This window comes from Thunnus thynnus, chromosome 9 (assembly GCF_963924715.1).
Source record: "Thunnus thynnus chromosome 9, fThuThy2.1, whole genome shotgun sequence".
Taxonomy (NCBI): domain Eukaryota; kingdom Metazoa; phylum Chordata; class Actinopteri; order Scombriformes; family Scombridae; genus Thunnus; species Thunnus thynnus.
This window is the reverse complement of record NC_089525.1, coordinates 17,289,356-17,311,446: the sequence shown is the minus strand read 5'-3', so window position 1 is coordinate 17,311,446 and position 22,091 is coordinate 17,289,356. Positions and strand designations below refer to the sequence as shown.

General features: G+C 39.6%; 1 protein-coding gene across 1 annotated transcript in view; it reads left to right on the top strand.

Annotated features, from left to right (window-relative positions):
- LOC137189434 (dedicator of cytokinesis protein 2-like) overlaps positions 1-11,358 on the top strand; it is a 101,003-nt gene extending 89,645 nt beyond the window's left edge. The window contains exons 36-51 of the mRNA XM_067599300.1: positions 1,189-1,279; positions 2,199-2,309; positions 2,897-2,986; positions 4,847-4,951; positions 5,511-5,652; positions 5,972-6,053; positions 6,201-6,285; positions 6,653-6,739; positions 7,005-7,181; positions 7,858-7,941; positions 8,055-8,192; positions 8,718-8,845; positions 9,082-9,292; positions 9,444-9,549; positions 10,250-10,398; positions 11,122-11,358. Coding sequence (XP_067455401.1) covers positions 1,189-1,279; positions 2,199-2,309; positions 2,897-2,986; positions 4,847-4,951; positions 5,511-5,652; positions 5,972-6,053; positions 6,201-6,285; positions 6,653-6,739; positions 7,005-7,181; positions 7,858-7,941; positions 8,055-8,192; positions 8,718-8,845; positions 9,082-9,292; positions 9,444-9,549; positions 10,250-10,398; positions 11,122-11,184 — 1,849 coding nt within the window. The 3' untranslated portion in view covers positions 11,185-11,358. The remainder of the gene's footprint in view (positions 1-1,188; positions 1,280-2,198; positions 2,310-2,896; positions 2,987-4,846; positions 4,952-5,510; positions 5,653-5,971; positions 6,054-6,200; positions 6,286-6,652; positions 6,740-7,004; positions 7,182-7,857; positions 7,942-8,054; positions 8,193-8,717; positions 8,846-9,081; positions 9,293-9,443; positions 9,550-10,249; positions 10,399-11,121) is intronic.
- The last annotated feature ends 10,733 nt before the right edge of the window (positions 11,359-22,091 follow it).

Sequence of the window (22,091 nt, the reverse complement as noted above, 5' to 3'; positions counted from 1 at the left end):
TACCCACCAAGGGTTGTCGCTGAAAAGCAGGAAGTAAAGACTGTAGTTTTCTACAATCATAGACTATACACCAGAAAAGTGTCTGGTGAACCGTTTGAAGCCAATATCTCCATTAATGAAATATAATAATAACGAAAATCTTCATTTTACTTCATTTTATTGGCTTGAACAACCAATTTCTACAAAACTAAGATTTTCTTTTTTCCATACAATAAGTTTTGTATGGAAAGGTATAGACAAATGAAATCTCTTTTTCCTAGTTGCATTTGGCTGAGTTTGGCTCTTGAGAATTAGTGGTGAAAAGATTGGCTCGGGCAAAGAGATGGAGGGTGAAAGTGGGGGAAGGATGGAGTCAGAGAAGGTGAGAAAAATAAAATCCCAGAGGAATGAATAGCAAAAGAGACAAATAGACAACAGTGGAAAAAGGTCAGTCAAACAAGTAGATGAAGCTGCAGATTGACTTGGGAAAGCAAGATAAGAACTGAATGTTTGTTTATTTTGTCAACAGCACTTGGACTTCCATAACCACCAGAACAGGCAAATAAGATCTCCAGCCAGAATTTTGCGATTGAGTTGGTTAAAAGTGAGAGGAAGGAGTTAGGATGAGGTCGGACGAGGTGAGAAGAATATTATAGGTAGACAGACTGACCAGTTGATCGTAGAGTCAAGAGATTGTGCTGCCACTTTTCTATTTTGTCCTCAGTACCTTAGCAATAAAGTCCAGCCTCTGACTATGTGGCAAAATGTTTTCTCCTGACTGAGGGAGATAGATACACAGTCAGATCAAAACTAAAAACTGTTCAGTAAAAGTGTAAGTTGGTTTGCTCAGAGTCCAATGTTCCCTTTTCCTCTTCTTCATGCCAATAAAACGTTATTGGGCTACAAAACAGCTGTAAGACCATCAGACCCACTGCAATGCTTTATTCATAAAGAGACATGTTGGATTATGCTGTTGAGTGTGTATGTGTGTGAATATTTCAGGGTATGTACAAGGGGCAGGTGAGCATGTGTGTATGAAAGAGACAGAGTGAGCAAGACGGTGACACACTTGTGATTAATGCTTCATTTGCAGGACGTGAAGTTGCCCAACAGTGGCATCTGGTGGAACAATGTATAAGTGGCATATTAAATTAATTTGACCTCTGTGGCTATCTGTGTGTGTGTGTGTTTGTAAACGTGTGTAATCAGGTACCTTTACAAGCTAAGGGACCTTCACCTGGAGGGTGAAAACTACACTGAGGCAGCATACACACTTCTCCTCCACTCTCGCCTGCTCAAGGTACGACACACACACACACACACACACATAAAGTGAAATGGCGTCATTTAATGCTGGATCCAGTGTCTTGTTCTGCCTAATCACTTGTCTGTCTGCCACGAGTGAGACCATTTTTTATGAGCTGATAAATGGTTGCTACATCGCTTGCCTCCAAATGATAAAACTCCGAGGTTAGTTTATGGCATGGCATTGGCCACTGTGGCTGCATCACTATAGTGATTGATGCAGTGTGCACGCGTATGTGTGTGTGTGTGTATTTGTGTGTATGCATGTGTCTGAGTGCGTTTGACCTCTTTTGTCTCTTCATCTTTTTTATGGGACACCCGGAGGCTCATAGAGAGGGACAGAGGAATAGGGGCACCTCTCGCTCTATGTCTCCTCTTCTCTCTGTCTAGTATCATTACATCAAAGCAGTTGAACTCTATAACGTTTTTTATAATCTCCATTCATCACCAATGTCAATCATGTCATGCTTGTTTCACACGAATAGAAAGAGTGGGCCTGTAACACACTGCATGCTCTATGCCAGATAAAGAAGTTAGAATAATATAAGTCAGTTTCGGAGATCATTAGGTACTTTTTTTGTTTGGTTTCTAACTACATTTCTGTGTAATTAATATAATTGAAGATGAGCTATTGTCTCATTTATATAATAAATGAGCACTATGCAACTGTTTGTGTGCACACGTTGCTCAGGACTAATATTGATTTATTAGAGCAAAGAAACTCTTAGCTCTAAGTTCTTCCTTTCCTCTCCTCAGCATAATGATAAATGGGACAGCGAGTTGGTTTGACTGCAACTCTTTTTCTTTTGTTTCAGCAATAAGAAATATCTATACTTTTACATACAGTATCTCTCACATCTTTTGTCTTTGTTCCCCCCCCCATATCTTTGTCTTACCTCCTGTCTCCATCCCAGTGGTCAGATGATATGTGCAGCCCCCAGTTTGAGTTCCACGGCTCCCAAACCCAGCGGCAGCTCAAAGAACAGCTCTACGACACCATCATCGACTACTTCGACAAGGGCAAGGTCAGCATCTTTTTAGATCATGCCTCTGTTTTCATAATAATGCCTACGGTGGCTAATGTTCAGAGAGAGTTAATCAATGCTCCAAAATCAATTGTAGTAAGATTTTTTCACTCTGGAGAAAATATTGTCTTTAGAAATTTGTTTTTACAAGACAGTAAAGTTTTGCTGTTTTCAATTAAATTTATGAATTCCTTTTGCAAAAAGGCAAACACGTTAAAGTACCTGAGGCTAAGGAATTCCTTTACTTGGGGCTAAACAGATGATTAAAATCAGCATGCAATGCACAATTTGTTTGGTTAAATTCTCCAATTCATTATGATACATTCAGAAGATTTGACGATCAGACAGTGTTGTAATTATGCAGTCATATCCTCTGTGCGGTATGTTGGTGTCACATTCACTTTGTATTCTCCATGACTGCTTTATGTTCTCTGAAGCAGTGATACAGACATTTCCCTCCACTCTCCAGAGACCTGGAAACAGAGATTTTCAAGAGATGAATTCCCACCACAACAGCTGCTGCTGATTTATCAGCAGATGGTGTAATGAGTGACACTTCTGTTTCTTTCCTTGGTGTGTGTTTTTAGATGTGGGAAGAGGCTATCACTCTGTGTAAGGAGCTGGCTGAACAATACGAAAATGAGATCTTTGACTACGAGCTACTCAGCAAGAGACTGGTAATACATGACACAAACTCAAACCTCCATATCCTTTCCACAATAATCATTATCTCACAATGTTTCTGTACTTTCTTCTCTCAGCCTTCTGCCCTGAATTCTTTCCTTACTGTAGCTGTTCCTTAATGTTAGAGGGTGTTTAAAGAAAAAGAAGAGAATTATTCAATTTATTCAAGTTTTTATAGCAGCAGCAACTAAGCTCACTTTCAGTGCTGAACCCCTATTATAGATTCAAGATTTAAGATTCAAGATGCTTATTGCCACTCTGGTTATACAAGTACAATCGTGGGAAATACTTTGGCTGGGAGTCTCCATTACAGAAAAACAGTAAGTAGATATATATATAAAAAGACATATAATAACAAAATATAAAAAGCAATAAAAAATATATAAATATACACTCACCGGCCACTGCATTAGGAACAGCTGTGCAATCTAATGCAATCCAATACAACAACTCTGCCATAAATTCTGCTGTTACGAAGCATTAGCATACCAGAGGGGGGCAAAATATTAGGAACACCAACCAATATAATGCACTCCAGTACACCACCGCCACCCACTACGACCTCAATTATAAACATAAAGTAGAATGTGTGTCTGTGTGTGGGGGGATAATGTCTCTGTGTGTGTCTGACAGCTCCTGCAGGCTGGGTAGTTCACACTTGGTGAAGTACTGGACTGTGTGCACCACCCTCCCTAGCGAACTGTGGTCCATGCTGATGCAGCTGCCATACCAGGTTGTGAAGCAGCCTGTCAGCAAGGTCTCTATGGTGCCCTGGTAGAAGTCCCTGAGGATTTGGGACCTCTGGCCAAATTTCTTTAGGCACCTGAGGCCATACAGGCGCTGTTGGGCCTTTTTTAACGAGTCCAGGATCCAGTCACACAGTACTGGCCCGGATCCTTGAGCTTACTGACAAGCCTGGAGGGCACTATGGTGTTGAACGCTGAGCTGTAGTCCACGAACAGCATCCTCTCATAGGTGTCCTTCTCTTCCAGGTGGGAGAGGGTGCTGTATAGGACGTGGGCGATGGCGTCCTCTGTGGCTCTGTTTGGGCGGCATGCAGATTGCATGAGATCAAGCCTGGGGCAGCATATAATTAATACATGTTTGATATAAATAAAATATGTGCACTGGCCATATAATTTGGTTTTGTCTTCGGCCTTTATACAGAACTAAATTTCAGCAAATTGTCAGGCAGCCTGTCTACAAGTTCTAAATTGCAAGGAGTAATAAGTTTTCTTAACATCTGAACATAGTGTTCCCAAGAAGCAGTTTCACCACCAATTTAGTCATCTGCACTCTCAAACATTACCAATAATTCAGCATTCAACGTCCTTGTTTAAGAATGAATCCTCCCTACAAATCAGGTTTTCTTCTGAGGAACTCTGCTTTGGGCTTCCATAATCAGTATATGACCCCATGCGCAAAGTGTGATTGTTTCTCTCATCTCTTGCTCAGACACCACAGCAGGAGCGATTCCCTCTGCACCGAAATCCTTCCTTGTGCTTTAGCACCACCTTCCCCTATATCTCCCCTTCACTCTGCTCTTCTTTTCTCCTCCTCAAAGAGAACCACACTTTTCCCAACCATGTAAAAAAATCTCTTTATATGACTTCAGCAGTGGCTTTCTCAGCTAATTCTGAATTTATGTGGTTATATAAATGACAGACATTGCCCTTGGATGGCATGCACTCTAATTTTTTATACATCTATCACCGTCGAAGGCCCAGCATTCTGCTGAGCGTAGCTTTGTCATCGACCCAAGCTGATAAAGCTGCTACGGCTGTACACAGTGCACATCTGAAACTCTCCCCTGAACACATCCTCTGTCGCTCTCTTTGTCTCTCTCTCTGCAGGAGAAACAAGCAAAGTTCTATGAGAACATTATGAAGATCTTGAGGCCAAAGCCGGACTACTTTGCAGTGGGCTACTATGGACAGGGCTACCCTCCATTCCTCAGGGTTTGTATTTACATCTCTGTTTGGTGAGAGTAGAGTCTATGAATACTATTACAAATAATGTTCTTACTTGTCATAGACTTGAAGGCACACACACACTCACCAGACACAAAAGTAACACTGGCTCTCTTTCCTTGTATAATAGGTTCAAAAATACTTTTTTCCATTATCAGCACTGAAGCTAAGGTATTTAACATTGCAGAGGTGGGCAAGTTTCTAAACACACCAGCCAGATAGTTAGCACAGAATGGGACATAAAAGAACCTTTTGGGAACGTTGTGGATCTGGAGATTTCAGCAAGCTGCAGAAGTAAAATATTCAGCTATAGCTCTTGTATTCATTAGTGAAGTCAGTGACTCAGTTCTTTGGGGAGCAGGGCAGAGTGTAGATGATGAGACAGTCACAGGCCGACCTTTTTGTGCTTAAGAAAAATATGCAGTAACTACATTACAAGCTCTTCTGTATGAGGTCAAAATAAAAGGAGATTTTCCCAATGAAGATCACAGGATAAACTGGTGCATTTTCATCATCATTAACACCAGTTAATTTCCCATGGCTTCAGAACAAGGTGTTTATCCACCGCGGTAAGGAGTACGAGCGTAGAGAGGACTTCCAGAACCAGCTGATGAGCCAGTTCCCCAGCTCCGTGCGCCTCAACACCACCACCATGCCAGGGGAGGATATCATGAACTCTCCACTTCAGTGTATCCTTCAGGCAGCATAAAACCCACACAAAAATAAACAAATGAACAATTGGAAAGACGCCACACATGGTGTACACAAAGCACACAAGTAAACTATTTAAAATTCAATCTAGTGTTTTCCTAAAAACAAAAATGCCTTAAACACAGAAATGTCCTCTTTACATCAGATCTGTGCGTTCTAGATCTATCCATTCACACAAAAACTGTCTGGATGGATAGATTGAAATGTAATTTTTTGTAATGTAATTCACTCGGCCATAGGGATAGAGTGATATTCTCATTATGTTGTGATGTTTTATTCCTGAGTGATCCGAAACAGATATCCAGTGTTTCACAGTGCAGCCTGTCCTCGAGATCCCTCCTCGCCTGAAGAACAAACCGGTCCCTGACCAGATTATCAAGTCAGTGTCGTTTAACTCATCACATTTTCATAAAGTGTCTGTGAAATGATTTTTATAGTGACACATTTCCCTCTTTTGTAAATTATTTAATTTATCCCTCTTCTCTTTGTTTAACATTTACCTCTTTCTCCCTCTTTGACAATGTAGCTTCTACAAGTCCAACTACGTGCAGCGGTTTCACTATTCCAGACCTGTGAGGAAAGGACCTGTGGACCCAAACAACGAGTTTGCTGTGAGTTACTATTTTTTAAAATGAAAAGATTTATGACCATAGGGACTATGAAAGTCTTTAGAAGCTATTGTACACAATGTATTGCATTGTTATTGGCACCTGAAAAGATGAGGTCCTATTGTCTATAATAATAGGATTTTACAGCAGAGTGTAGAATATGATAAGACATCAGGTTATGCTTTAAGGTTGATGAGCACTTGTTCTGTGAAATCAGGTTCAGATATTACTTTAGAGTGATATTAAATATCACATTGTGCCTGGTAAGAGTTCAGACTTTAATACGCAATATAATATCACATTATTCACAAGTGTCATAGATTGATCTAACTGCTTTCCTTGTTTTCTCCTCTACGTCCCTCCGTTTCAGTCTATGTGGATCGAACGCACCACCTTCACCACTGTGTATAAACTGCCAGGGATCCTGCGCTGGTTTGAGGCTACTGACATGAAACATGTAAGTCTGTAGGGGTGTATTTTTCTCCATGTTTGACTTGTATGTTTGCTGTGAACGATTGCCCCCAGTGTAACATGTTCCACATTTCACCACCACTGATTGAAATCGTTGTCCTTCTTTATTTTTACATTATTTATTCTTTTTCTCTCACATCTGTCCCTCACATCCCTCCACCCTTACTTCATGGTCCATTCCTTCTTTCCTCGCTCTTTTATTTCTGTCCCCCTTCCCTCTGTTTGTGCTTCTTCTGGGCCTCCGTCCCCAGACTACCTTGTCTCCATTGGAGAATGCTATTGAGACCATGGAGTCCACCAATGAGAAGATTCTGACCATGATTAACCAATATCAGGCCGACAGTGCCCTTCCCATCAACCCCCTCTCCATGCTGCTCAACGGCATCGTGGACCCTGCTGTCATGGGTGGCTTTGCCAAGTATGAAAAGGTAAACTGTCCAGGATCAGCCTTTGAATCAAACCCTCTCCAATCCATCTAATCTATAGCTGCCAGCAAATAGCCTTGTCTGGGTCAATGAATGACCTTTGTACTGTAATGAATTATTCAATTAAGTTATTAATCATATGTTGAACAGTTGATAATGGTTCTTTATAATAAACATGTGTCATCATGACTAAGTAGTGCTCCTATAGAATCATGTTCATTGCACTTTGATTTGTTTTTCCCTCAATGACAAAGATTCACCACATCAGTACTATTTTACAAATTTTCCAGTGAAGAGTAAGCCCATAAAAAGTTATCTGAGTTTAAGAGACTGTGTCGCTGTGAGACTCATCTCTCGTGGTAAATTGACTTTCATTTAGTATCAAAAATCACTTTCACCTCCTGAAGCTCTGCATATTATCTGAAGCTAATTTTACTGTCTAAATGACATCAAATGCAATGAGCCTATTAAAGCCTGGTGTCTTCATAACTTGAAATATTATTAGTATTCACACTCAAACGCCATTCAGTGTTCTAATATCCCACATAGGATGAGATCAGTGTGCTTAGAAAGCGCACGGGGGGTGAAGAAGTCAGTTGTTAATTTACAAACTGCCTGAGCAAGTGAAACCTATAGCCGTCATTCCTTAAATGAGTTTTCAATATTTCCTCGGTCTTAGGCGTTCTTTACTGACGAGTACACCCAGCAGCACCCAGAGGACCGAGACAAACTGCTGCGCCTTAAAGACCTCATCGCATGGCAGGTACCAAACACACATTTCTTAAATCCCTGCACATTCATAACACCTCATATACTTTTATGCGGAAGTTCTGATACTTTAATTAACACAAAACACTCTAACATTTGCATTTTTAGATTCCATTACTAGGTGGAGGAATCTCTCTCCACGGGAAGAGAGTGATGGATGATCTGCGTCCGTTCCACGACCGCATGGAGGAGTGTTTCAAACAGCTCAGGAAGAAAGTGGAGAAGGAGTATGGAGTGAGAGAGCTGGTAAGAACTGGTGGGGGGGAAGGATGAAAGAGGGAAAGGAGAAAAAGTTGGGGAATAAAAGACTTTATACCGAAACATGGTGTTTCTCTGTAATCCAAAACATGTTCTTTTCTGCAAAGCTGTATTCAGAGTTACTGTGGTGGAGTTGGCTTAATTAAGCTACAAATGAGCTGACCCAGGCGAATTTTAAAGATCAAAGTACTCACAAAAGCCTCTGAGAAGAGTGTTGATATGGGATTTGTACCTTTAAATATCTGTACAACCAGAACAGGGCTGGGATGGTGGTGACTGGGGCTAAATATGGTCATTAACTTGTAAATTGGGTGAGCCCTTCAGGAGAGATTAAAGTAATGATGAGTAGGAGTTATGATGCACTGTTTTTAAGAGGGACTTCACTTACTATTGCTTTTCTAGCATGTATTGCTGCCTAGTTTCACGGTTTATGAACAGCACTACCACTGTGATATTTTCTTTTTGTTTTTTTCTACGTATTGTTCAATTCTATCTCAATCTTTCTCTCTCCAGCCAGACATGGATGAGAGGAAGTCCACCCGTCCTCGCTCCATGCTGCGCTCCTTTCGTCAGTCTGTCATCTCAATTTCCTCTTTGCAGGGATCTGAATGTGGGACTCCAACCAAGCCTCATGCAGACAGGTAGCATACAGATGTAGCTTTAAAAACCAGATTCATTGCAAGAATGACACATCACAGCACTATAGTATATAAAATGTATATAAAATGATCACCAATTTGTCTTAATTTGTGGCACAAGGTCAAGCATATAACTCATCTCAAACTGTAAAGACGTATTTGTCATGAAACATTTTTTTTAGGACAACAATCATTATTCAACCCATTTAATTTACTCCTCACCCCCTTCCTCCTCTCAGGGACCTCCCCCCTGAGTCGCCAGTGTCTTCTTGGCCCACCACCCTGCAGCGCTCCAGCGGCAGCGTGAGCATAAGTACAGTGGAGGAAGGCGTGGTGACCGTGGGCGATGCAGAGGTCAAGCTGAGGAAAAGTAAGAAGAAGAAGAAGAGGAGCAGCATGATCTTCATTACAGAGGAGAGAGAGAGGACGAGTACGCTGGACTGCAAACGGGTGAGAGGGAGTGTTAGTGGAAGGAAGATGAGAGAGAAAGGAATATGAGACAGAGAGGAAGAGAAGAACTGGAAAGACAGCATGATGAGGGATGCTGAGTTCTCTTGAGTTGTTGATGCTGAGTTTTTGTGTGATCTCTGTCTCCCTCTAGCTGTCCAAGAAACAGGAGTTCCGCAGTGACACCAACTTGTCTGAGCCTAATGAAGGAACTGTCTCGTTGACCAATGCAAACTCCAGATCCCTGCCTGCCATTACAGGTGACAAACATACACATCAATCCACACAGTGCTGCTATTAAATCACTGAGTCATAGAGTTATTTAGGTACACCTATAGCCCAAGGCCTACAGAGTGAAAAATACAAAGTCATGTCCTGAGAGGAAGTACTGTGTGTTTTTTTAGCTGACTGCAAAGATACACACACAAGGTCATTACAGGAATATGCCTCTGAAGTCTAGTGTGTGAAGAAAACAAATCTGTATGCTGGGGAGTGTTGCAGTAGTAGCCTGACCTAACACAAACTCTGATGTAAGGTGGCAAATTAGTGAATCAGTCATGTCAGTTGTAGTTTTTCCAAAATGGGCAGCAGTTTCATTCGGTTTATATTTCATTATTGCAGTTACAAAACGCATCACTTTAAAATAGTGCATCAGACCACAATTCACTGACGTTTCACTGGCATCCTGCCATGTTGGACATGGCCAGCTGAGCCAATCTTGACTGTAGTGTTAATACACTACCTCTGATTAGCACCACTGACTACAGGCTGTACTGCCTCACTGAACATACACAGAGTGCCACCAGTGTTGCCAGAGTACACAGTTCATCAGAAGAACAGCTGTGAGAACTCAATTACTCACAAAAAAAATGTCTGGCTGCAGGAAGAGGTAGATGTTTTGTTGTAACCGGGTAATCAGTGAGTTGCAAACAATAAATCCTCTGTTGTCACTGGCTGTAGGTCTCTCCTTGGTGGTGGCGGGGGGACCAGAGGAGGTCGACACCACCAGAGCCAGGAGGGACAGTAAGAGCATGTCTGTCTGTGCAACCTCTGACCGAACAGCAGACAGACGCTCAAAGGGCGTCATCAACCTCCTCTTCAAGTCCAAGGTAGAAACAAAGACCGACACTTTTAATGCAGTATGATAGAGAAACACACATTTGACATTCAAGAATGAGTACTACAGTTAAAGGAATAGTTTGACATTTTGGTTATTGGTTAGATGAGAAGACCGATACCACTCTCACATCTGTGCGCGAAGCAACAGCCAGGTGACAGTTAGTTTAGCATAAAAACTGGGAATAGGGAGGAACAGCTAGCCCGGCTCCATCCAAAGATAAAAAAAAATACTCCTATCAGCACCTTTTAAGATCACTTATTAACACATTATATCGTGTTTTATCTGTACTGGTACTGTAGGTGGATTTTTTACCTTCGGACAGAGCCAGGATAGCTGTTTCCCCCTCTTTACAGTCTTTAAGCTAAGCTAAGCTAACTGTCTCCAGGTTGTAGCATTGTATTTAATGTACATATATGATAGTATAGATCTTCTCATCTAACTTTCAGCAAGCAAGCAAATAAGAATATTTCCCAAAATGTCAAACTGTTCCTGTAAGGTAAAAGGCAGCATTGCAGATTTATCATCAACATTAGTCTAGATTATTCAAAGCAATGTCTAAATGATCAAAATCTACTTATATGTATTGTATTGTATATATTTATACCAACACAATTGTCCAGATTAACATCATGAACATATCTTAGGTTATTTTTTACCCCTAACAAAGATGCACCTTGTATTTTACAGTATACATTTTTGTTTGTTTCAACAGAGCTCCAAATCAGAGGATGTGAAGCCCAGTGATCCAGCCAAAGAAAGTGACAGTCATTTTTGAAATCTCTCATTTCCTTTACTGATTTATACGCATTTGTTTTACAAACAGTTCCAAACAAATATTCAGCCTAAACTAAAGTTATGCACTTACTCACTCTACTTGTCAGTCTCAGCATTGCTGTTGCCTTAATATAATTGATTTTACGTATCAATAAAAGCTATTTTTGTTGAGTGACCTTTTTTCCTAGTAATTTAAATGATTCCCAATGAGGCTAAATGCCATCTTACAGCTTTTCAATCAATTCTGCTTCTACAAGATCGAGTAAACACAAACTATCCCACCAACATACCTGATTAAAAAGCTTCCTATTATACCGTTTTCAGCATTGTTGTAACTGACTTATGTTAATGGGAAAACAATCATTTGATAAAGCAGAAAGGTTGCAGTGTTCTCTCAAGGGACTTTCAATAGGAATACGCTGCCAAAAAGTCTTGGCACTGATGCAACAAACATCCATCTATCCATTTTCTTTACCACTTATCCTGTAGAGGGCTGCAGGAGAGCTGGAGCCAGATCTCAGCTGACATTGGGCAAGAGGCAGGGTACACCCTTGACCCTGTGTCTATCACAGGGCTAACATGTAGTATAGAAACAGACAACTATTCACACCTACAGGCTATGTAGAGTCACCAATTAACCTAACCTGCATGTTTTTGGTCTGTGGGAGGAAGCCGGAGTACCTGGAGAGAACATGCAAACTCACCACAGAAACACTGGTGGGTTTGAACTCAGAACCCTCTTGCTGTGAGGCGACAGTACTAACCACTGCATCACTGTGCTGCCCTGATACAACAAAGAAAGTCCAATGAATTCAAATAGTATAGTGTGCCACAAACTGTGGAGGCTACTGTGCAAATGCTACAACATCAGAGTTGTTGTGTGAACGCAAGAGTTCAGACAACAATGTTTAGTATGTTCAATCTAAATCATAATGCATATTGTGCATGATTTGGAACAACCATTGGCTCCTTTATAATGTAAAAACATTAAGTTAAAGGAATAGTTTGACATTTTGGGAAATACACTTTCGTGCTGAGAGTTACATGGGAAGATCTACACCACTCTTATAGCATAAAGACAGTTAGCTTCACTCTGTTACTGTACCCGGAGACAAATACTTCTTACATGCACCCGCTGCAAGACCACAAACTTGTCCTTTTCACCTTTTTTAGGTGAAATTTTATTAACTTTGGACAGAACCAGAGTAGCTGTTTCCTCCTACTTCCAGACCTTATGCTAAGCTAACCAAGAGTGGTATTGAGCTTTTCATCTAACTCTCGAAATGAATGAGCATATTTTCTGAAATGTCAAGTTATTCCTTGAACCTGATCATTACAAACACGGGTATGTTTCTCACAACACATGAATCTTGGAAGACGGGTGTTGCTCTGTGTTTCTAGGGTTGTTGCGAGTTCTGTTGAGAGCTAGTTTATAAAGTTATAGAATACTGTATAACTTATAATATATTTATATAATCTTTGTTGATATTGCTAGATATCAGTCAAGCTGTCCCCCGAAGAATCTCTTCTCTGATTGATTGCAGAGTGAGCGAGTGTGTGGAAGAAAACAACTGAGGTTAGGCAGGTCTGCAAGGACAGTGTACAGCATATACAGCTCCATAGATCAGAGGAACTGTAGTGGGCCAGAGGTAAAAACAAACTTCTCTGAAGAGGAGAAACATTGCAATATTCAAGCTTGTGGTGGAGCTTCAGTTTTGGTTTTTGCCCTCTATTTGGTGGTGATTCTCTCAAATATGATCTCCTGCAAGTCCATCTGGGCTTATTCTGAATCTATGCAACCTTCACTCTGAGTACATGAAGTCCTGTTAGATAGTGAGGTGGGTAGTTTAAGTCTTACTTGCTTTATTGACTTTAGTGACATTTTAATAAAGATATTAAGATAAATTGTTAAAAGAGCAGACAGGCTGCAGCATATGATGAATATAAATTAGTAGCTATTGCAGTCAATGGGGGAGTTAATGTATCACCTACATTGGTAAAAGGTCATTACGTTGGAAAAATATAATCTGAAATTAAGCTTTTTTAATGATTCACAGATGTGAATGAAAATCTCTTTTTTGCCCAGTGGTGATTTTATTCTCTCCATGGTTTTCTCAGCGCTCTGTACTCCTGGCATGCAGACAGTCAGAAGGTGATTAAGAACAATGGAGACATTTCTCCTGTGCTTTATTAATACTGCCATTATCTGGTGCCATATTGACCACCAGGTTTCTCGAGAGCCAATTTAAAGTTGCGGACCAGCCTTTTAAAACTCATGCAAAGTCCTGTACTGCAATTCTTCAGTCTGGAGTGTGGATCCTCTGATTAAACCATTGCTCTGTGACCACTGAGTGATTTCAGCCCTCAGACATCTATCTCACTTCTGCAGAAAAGGATGGAGGATTGGGTTGATAGCTAAATTAAATGATATGTGTATATCTCACCAGGAATGAAGAAGCTGCATCGCTCGGCTGATTAGCAGATTGATTCCCATAAAAAAATACAGAGACTGTATGTGCAAGTTTGTAAATACACCAAAATACTGATAGATAAAATCTTGTTTGGGTGAAGGGAAGAATTTAAAGGTATTGCATTAGGGAAAAAAAAAAGATTTGTGTGAATACTTACTCAAAAATATGACTCCTTATTAATGGCTCGTGGCTATATTCATCATATTCATATCAAAGTTAATGGCCCTGCTCAGCAGCTTCTTGGTTTTCAGATGGAAAACCTGTCAGAAACTCGACACACAGCCCTTGAAGTTATTTAAATGTTACTTGTAGCCTCTGAAGGTGCGTCAGACTCCTTCATTTTGGTTGAAGCCTTTATTGGAGCTGTCGTTTAGTGATGTTTCTTGAATGTCATACTAACTGGCATTACTTGTGTGCTCAGTTGGCATCTTGCCTGCTGTATATTGAGGACTTATCATGTCAGCTGCCGTAGCATTTTTTATTGTATTTTGAAGGATAATTTAACCTTTTGATTGTATAATGGGGGGAAAACAGACTGTGATCCAGTGAAGGATCCAGTTCAACTTTGTAATAGCTGTTATAAATACAGAATATATCCTTAAAGGACCAGTGTTTAGGATTTAGTGGCTTCTAGCAGTGAGGTTGCAGATTTCAACCAAATGAATACACCTCCCCTTCCAAGCATGTAGGAGGACATGCAGTCACTGTGAAACTCACAAAAAATGCAAAAAAAATGCAAAAGGCCCTCTCTAGAGTCAGTGTTTGGTTTGTCCATTCTGGGCTGCTGTAGAAACATGGTGGTGCAACATGGCAGGCTCCGTTGAAAGGGACCAGCTCCCTATGTAGATATAAAGGGCTCATTCTAAGCTAACGAAAACACAACCGTTCTTATTTTCAGGTGACTAATATGCAAATTAAAACATACTTATGAATATTATAATCCATTTCTGCTAAGTCCGTTCCACTAGATGCTACTAAATTCTACACATTGGTCCTTTAACAAGACATACAACTTGTGTCTTCATTATATCAGTTTGTGATACGCAGCTGTCTAGATAAGGCTGGCTGTCTCCTAAGGGAACCAAGGTCAGGTGGAGATATGCTGTGCTTTGTGCAGACAGTCAGACTTGTCTCAAGGTAACCTGTGTATAGAATACATTCAATAACAAATAAGGTGTGTGAAAAATAACCTTATTTGGAGGTAGTAAGGGTAAGGATTTCGTCAAGGGTTTAAATACTTTTGTCTAGAAGTAGATGGCAGAATTGAGCGGCATTGCATTTCACCTGTACTGCAACTCTGTTCTCCTCGATCGAGCTTCAATATATGTTCCTGCATAAGACATCCCGGTCTCTTGACAAGTTCTTCACTTTGGGTTAACCAACTCCAGCAGTTCCTTGACAATCTGGCGTCACGAAACAGGATTCCAAGAGAACAACTGACTGGATGCCTTTCCTAGTCTGTGTTTGACAGATTCAAAAGGCCTGTGTATTTTCTGAATTTGGTTGAGGAAGAGGACCCACTCCCTATGTAGATATAAAGAGCTCATTTTAAGGTAACAAAAACATAACAATTCTTGTTTTCATGGGATTATACACTAATTAAAACATACCTATGGATATTATATTCCATTTCTGCCAAGTCCGTTCCGATAGAGGCCACTAAATTCTACACACTGGTCCTTTAAACAATACATCCAACTTGTGCCTTCAATTATATCAGTTTAATAACTAAAAATTGAAAAACGTCTTAATATCCTGAAACCTCAGAGCTTCTTGCATGCCTTTATATGAAGCTTATCAGGAGTCACTGTTGGAAGTTAATAAGCACATTTTGTTTCTGTATGATATCATTTGGAAAACATGGAGAGACCAAAAGAATAATACGCATCCTCATGATCCTTCAGTGACACGAGCTACATCTGCTGATTTCAAAGTTTTCTATAAAACAAAAGAAAGAAAAATGTCTTCTTTTCACAAAACCCCTGTGGTTACAGCAGTTTTATATAAATGGTAAAGGTTAACTTTTCTCAACAGAAAGAAAAAAAGAGTTTTCTTCAAACAACTAACTGCTGTATGCGTTGGTCCCTGACTGCTATATTTCAACTGATCCATATAAAAGACATTTTTGATCATAGTTAAAGCCTGGATTTATGCACCAATGGGGTTTCCTACCAAATGTGATTAAGTTATTCAGTCCATACGTTACTAAAGACATATTAATGACATAGCAGCAGATCAGGCATTGTTTCCTAGGACACAGAGGAACTTAATACAAATAGGCATTAATCAAACAAACTACCAAATACACATCTGAATGGCTTAAGGCTCAGGGCAGAGAAGAGGTTTAGTTCTACCTTTTACATAATCTGCTTATCAATATATAAACAGAACTATAGTTTTTAAGCTCTTCCACAGACAACTAAAATCATCAAAGAATACTTAATGCATTTGTTGTTGTTTAAAACATTACTCTCAGGGGCTGAACATAAAAAAGCCTTTAATTTATTAAGAATGGAGCAAAGGGGTTAGAAAAATTATAGATGAAGTCACCGTGGATTTCTCAATATCTTGGAAACTGATCACAGCTGTTCAGAGTCCTGCTGTGGCCTGATATCTGCACTGCTGGTGCAGCTGTGCTCTGTATCTGCACTGACTGGAGAGTGACAGACGTGGCTGAGCAGCTCCACTCTGTCAGAAATCATAACGAATTTCATTATGAGCAGTTGATGGAAAAGTAATAAAGGTGGTAACATGAAACAGCGATAGTAACATCTACCACAGTGGCAGTAAACTCATTTACTGCTAATTTCAAGCATATTAAAGATTAGCAACGCACATTTCTTTGCAAGGTTTGTCCTGATTGTTTAAATTGTGGCAGTGCAAACCTAATATAGTGTCACAATGAGTCTGTAGATCTGAAACTGCCAAGCCTCTTTGAGCCTCATCATCTTGATGAGTGTTGTAGCAATGCTCCCTACCCACTAGGGGGCAGTAAAATACTGATCAAAGTCTTTAAAGAGGACAAAAACTGAAAAGTGGCATGCCTGTTGAGATTCTGTACAGAAAGTCCTTTATTTTAGTGTACAGCATTGCACTAACTCTCCGTTGAACTTAGAAAGGGATAAAATGTAGCTCTGGTCAGCTGTTAGAGCAAGAGAGGTGAAGTTTTGCTGATTTTTCCTGCACAGACAGTGTTTTCTCACATTAGAGAGGCCAGACACCCCTGTGGGAATAAAGGCTTCAGTGAATCTCAAGTTCTCACGTCTGCCAGTGACTTTAGCCACAAGGAAGTGTCAGCTGCGACATCATGTCACAGCTGCGGGGACTCTTCTGCTCATTCTCATTCCCAACTAACATCTTTTTTTTCCCACCAAAATGGCTGCCATCCAGCAGAGTCATGGAAGGTAACTCTAACTATGAAACAGTTGGGGATAATGTTCACAGGCTTCATCATGAAATTATGTGATACAGTTAAAAGTAATATAGCTAAAGATAACAGGTGCTGCTTGAGACAAACAGTGTTATGAGCTTTGAAATGGAGGGAATAGTTTATCTGTCCCTCGCTCTTTAGTCTTTAAATTAAAACGAGGACTAAGATTACTGTCTTTCCTATTACCAAATTAAACTTTATGTTCAAGGACAGGTTTCTAGCTGCAGCAATATGCCTGTGGTCAGCACTGTTTTGATATATGCCACCCTTGCTTCAGCCAAGGCCTAAAAATGTATTCTATTAGTCTTTAGTGTGTTTTTGTGTGTAAGTAAAGGATAATTTGGCTTAGGAGACACTATGAATATTTGTCACATCACAGAATGTGGTGTCCGGTGGATAAAAAACCAACTCAAGAAACATCCAGTGCAGCACAATGCATTACAGCAGTATCCAAAGTAAAGTATATGTAATTTCATCTTTCTCGTCATATTTCCTAGATTTCACTCTGGTTGTAACCAATTATCTGGTGAGTTGATCTCAAACAGTCTGACTTAGATTGTGTTGGAATATGAATTTAGTTTTAATTCTGCACAAAGTTTTACACCTGGGCAGTGACCGGTATCTATTGTCAAACTGCTGACTATAACACACCAGCTACTGTTGCCCATTTGCTTCAGTGTTGAATTTTGGTGATTGGTATTGAAACAGTACAATGGCGCTGTGGCTTGAAAAGCTACTTCTCATTACATCCACTTGTACCTCCATTCTATTCAGTCTACCGAGAATCAAAAAATGTCTGAATAATGTGAGATGAGTCATTCTGAAGAGCCTTTAATGTCAGCCTGTGTTTATGATTTCAATTCCCAGTCAGTTTTCGTTATTTTTCTCATTTGTGTTGTTTTCAAAGCACCAACAGTTCCCTCTCCAACCTACAGAGTACAGTGTTGAAATGTGCTTGGCAGTGAGCTCATTCACTGTGGCTGATGGAGGAAGCTGAGGTGTTAAGAGCATAAGCTGTTGAATAGCCTACAACTCTGTAAATCAAAGCTGATAACGTGCAAGTAATCACCCATCCCTCTCCTCTGCCACCCTCTACTCTTCTGCTGTCAGTTCACTTTCCTCCCTCAGCCTCCTTCTAATTGTCTGGTTTTGACTTTGCCAACACTTCATCCCTCTCCTCACTCCTTCCAGCACACTTTGCCCTCCCTCTGATACTCTTGGTAGAGTCTCTCCATCTCTCTGACAGGTTTCGCAAACAGCTGATGGGGGAGCAGTAAGTGGAACAGTGCTGCTGTGAGTTTTAATGGGGCTCCTTGGTAATCCATAATCTGACAGCTCATCAAAGCAGGCCATGCTGCTCACATCCCCTCTTCTCTGGAATCTCTCACCAAGATGTATGTGAGTGTAATGTAGCACATGTAATCTGTGCCTGTAGGCTTGTGAGTATGGCCGACGCATATGCATAATACAGCACATATACTGCATAATATCCTGCAGCACATGGTTCAGCTAAAAATGCAGATGACAAGGTGCTAGAGTGTGTCGCTGGATAATGGACCCAGAAAGACATGAAATGTATTAACAGTATTTGCAGAGGTAATGACAGATTTGAATGCATAGTTTAACTTCAATATTACTGTAATGACAGTTGACATGAGTGTAGACATATGTGTGTCTGCTTCCCTATTCATAACTTAATATATTTGCTGTTTTTTAAAAGTTTTTTGTAGTGAGGCAGATAGACTTGTGTACTTTGAGTGTGAGCTTCATGTAGGGCAGTCTCTCACTTCACTTAGTTTAGCAACATTATTCAAGAAGAAATAGAAATATTGATTTCTTTGGTGCAAAACTCTGTTTCATATCGCTCCCTGCAAAGTAGTTATTTCAAGCCAGAGCATAGGGAGATCAATGCAAACCCCAAAAGTGAATTAAACACAGAGTTGAAAATCAGACTACAGTGTAATATGTGTACTACCACCATCAGCAAATATCCCACACATTCTCTGTGAGTGGAGACATCATGACAAAATGCATACAAACCATCGTCTGGATCTGACTTGGCGATTGTAACCTCTTATGTGTTGACCAGGAAGAAAAGCCAACTCGTACAATATAACTTTATGTTTTAACTTGTGAAAAACCCACAATTCTCATTAAAGAGAGTCTGAGTCTGTCCTATGTACTTTAATCCTCATGTGTATACTTAGAACACACTCCACCTGGCAGTGTATGCAGAAAGACAGTATGATTCAACACTTCTAGTCCGGTGTATACATCACTAGAGCCCAGTCAGCTGTGAGCAGTCTGGATTTGTAGCAAACAATATATTGTGTACTGCTTGAGAGATGAAAACTTAAAGGGATATGTCAACATTTTAGGAAATATGTTTTTATGCTTTCTTTGTAAGCTTTGGATGTGCTGGTACACAGAGTTTTTGACCTTTGGATGGAAGCAGGCGAGATGTTTACCCCTGTTTCAAGTCTTTATATTAGCCTAAGCTAAGGGCTAACTCTCTGCAAGAAAGCAAATAAGCGTATTTCCCAAAATGTCCTTTCACACTGTATGTACATACATGGACTGTACTGTGTATTTCTCAAAACCAGAGGCTTCTGCAAAGACTAGAGGGGATCAGAGGATGGGTGTTCAGTATTCATTGCCAGTAAATGTACCCTGCATGATGCAAACTTCGGATGTGAGCTTTTCCCCCAGGTGACAACCAGCAGCATGTCATGCCACTTCAAAAATAAGCCTTTTTGTCTGTGAATTTAACATACAGTACATGAAGTAGAACCACAGCCAAACTATTATTTGGTTCATATTTACAACAAATTAAAGTCCCCCTCATGTCAAAGGTGTTTATTTTCTTGCTCCTTCAGTTGGATGTTTGAGCTTCACTGTGCAGAATGATGTATGTGCAGAATTTGACACTAGAAGGCTGTTTTCAAATTCATCTGCCAAATGGGGAAAGTTTATTTTTCCTCAAATTAAATCTGAGTTTAAGGTGTGAACTTATGAGCATGATTTGTGATGTCACAACAATTTTGGAGCAAATCATGATCTAGTATGCAACTTACACAAGTGTGATATGGAAACTTGAATCCTTCAGTGCACATACTCTGAGAATGGACTTTACAGTGAAATAGGACAAATCTTGCATCTGGCAGTTAAACTTTTGAAATAAAATATTTACATATTCAAGGATTATGGATTTTTCAGCGTGGGAGGGGATCTTTAAGTTTAGCTGTAAATATGCAAATTGTAACGCAAAAGCAAGAATGAATCCATTAAGCATTAATACTAAACTCATGTGAAATACTGCAGAGTGGAAGATGAGAGAATAGAGTTTCCCTCTTGCTTAAAAAATAACGATGTGATTCACAGAATCTCTTGTTAGAAAAATAAGGTGGTGCAGGGCTGTATTAAGGAATATATTCATGACTAAGACCATACAAATTGAGACAGATCTCTTGGCTCAACCTGACAGAGCTGTAATTCTCTAGGCAGACAAAATCTGTGCTTTAGCTGAGCTCCTTGACCTGACAGCTTAGAGGCTAAGTTTATAAAATTAGCTTCTCAAGTGCATATTTTCCCACTTGCCAACTTATTTAATCAATGCCTTTCTACCTGTAAACTTCTATCTATTTGGAAATGTGTTAAAGTCACTCCACTTCACAAAGGAGGAGATCCACTAGATCGTAATAACTATAGACTGATTTCTATTATTTGCACTACAGCTAAAATATTTGAGAAGTTAATTTTGAATCAATTATCAGAGTATATTGATGATCTCAATATTTTATCCCCATTTCAATCTGGCTTTCCTTCTAATTTTTCTACCACCACTGCCCTTGTAAAATTTACCAATAATGTATTCATATCTTTAGACAAAGGTCAATTCACAAGTGCAATTTTTATGGACTTAACCAAGGCTTTCGATTTAGTTGACCCTTATCTTCCTGATAAACTTTATGCTATTGGTGTCTCTCCACCGGCATTATTTTGGTTTAATTCTTACCTTCATAACCGTCATCAGTGTGTTTCTTTTCATAACAGTCAATCGGCTTACTTAACAGTTGAAAAGGGTGTGCCACAAGGATCTATTTAAGGACCTTTACTTTTCTCTATTTTTATTAATGATCTTCCTAAATTGTGTTCTAATTGTTCTGTCCAGTTATATGCAGATGCCACAGTTATATACACATCTGACTCCGACATAACTGAAATTCAAAGCTTTCTGCAATCAGAATTTTCTTTTGTTCAAAAAAGTTTTTTAAATAACAATCTCATATTAAACAAGCAGAAGTCTTGTAGCATGTTGTTTGGTTCCTAATTATAATCTTAATCTGATGGGTCTCCACTTATTAAAGTTGTTAAATTTAAATACTCAGGACTTTGGATTGATTCTGAATTTTCTTTTAGACCTCATATTGATTTTATTAGAAATAAGATACATGCTAATCTCAGAATATTATATTGATCAATTAATTGTTTTACTCTCCATGTAAGAACACAAACTGTCCAACAGCTTTTATTTACCATTATTGATTATGGTGATAACATATACCAGAACATCTCTGAGTCCCATCTTCAGCCTTTAAATGTAGTTTACAATAATATTTGTAGATCTGTCCTGAGGTGTCATTACTGCACACTTCATTGTTTACAACACACTAAACTGGCTACCAATTCACGCTAGGAGACATTTTCATTGGTTGCTCTTTGTTATCAAATGCATTTACTTTAACGATCCGTTACATTTAAAACATGTTTTGGTTCTATTCAGTTCATCATATTCATTCAGACACTCAACATCCTTTTTTTGTGCCTAGAATCTTTAAAGAAATTGGGAGACATGCTTTTAAGTTTAAAGCACCATGAGATTGGAATAATTTGCCTAACTCACTCCGATCAATTACTTCTTTCCATGACTTCAAGACTTCTGTGCTTGTTCACCTTATATTGACTTGTTCTTGTTTTTTTTTTTTTTACTTCATTTTAGTTTATAAG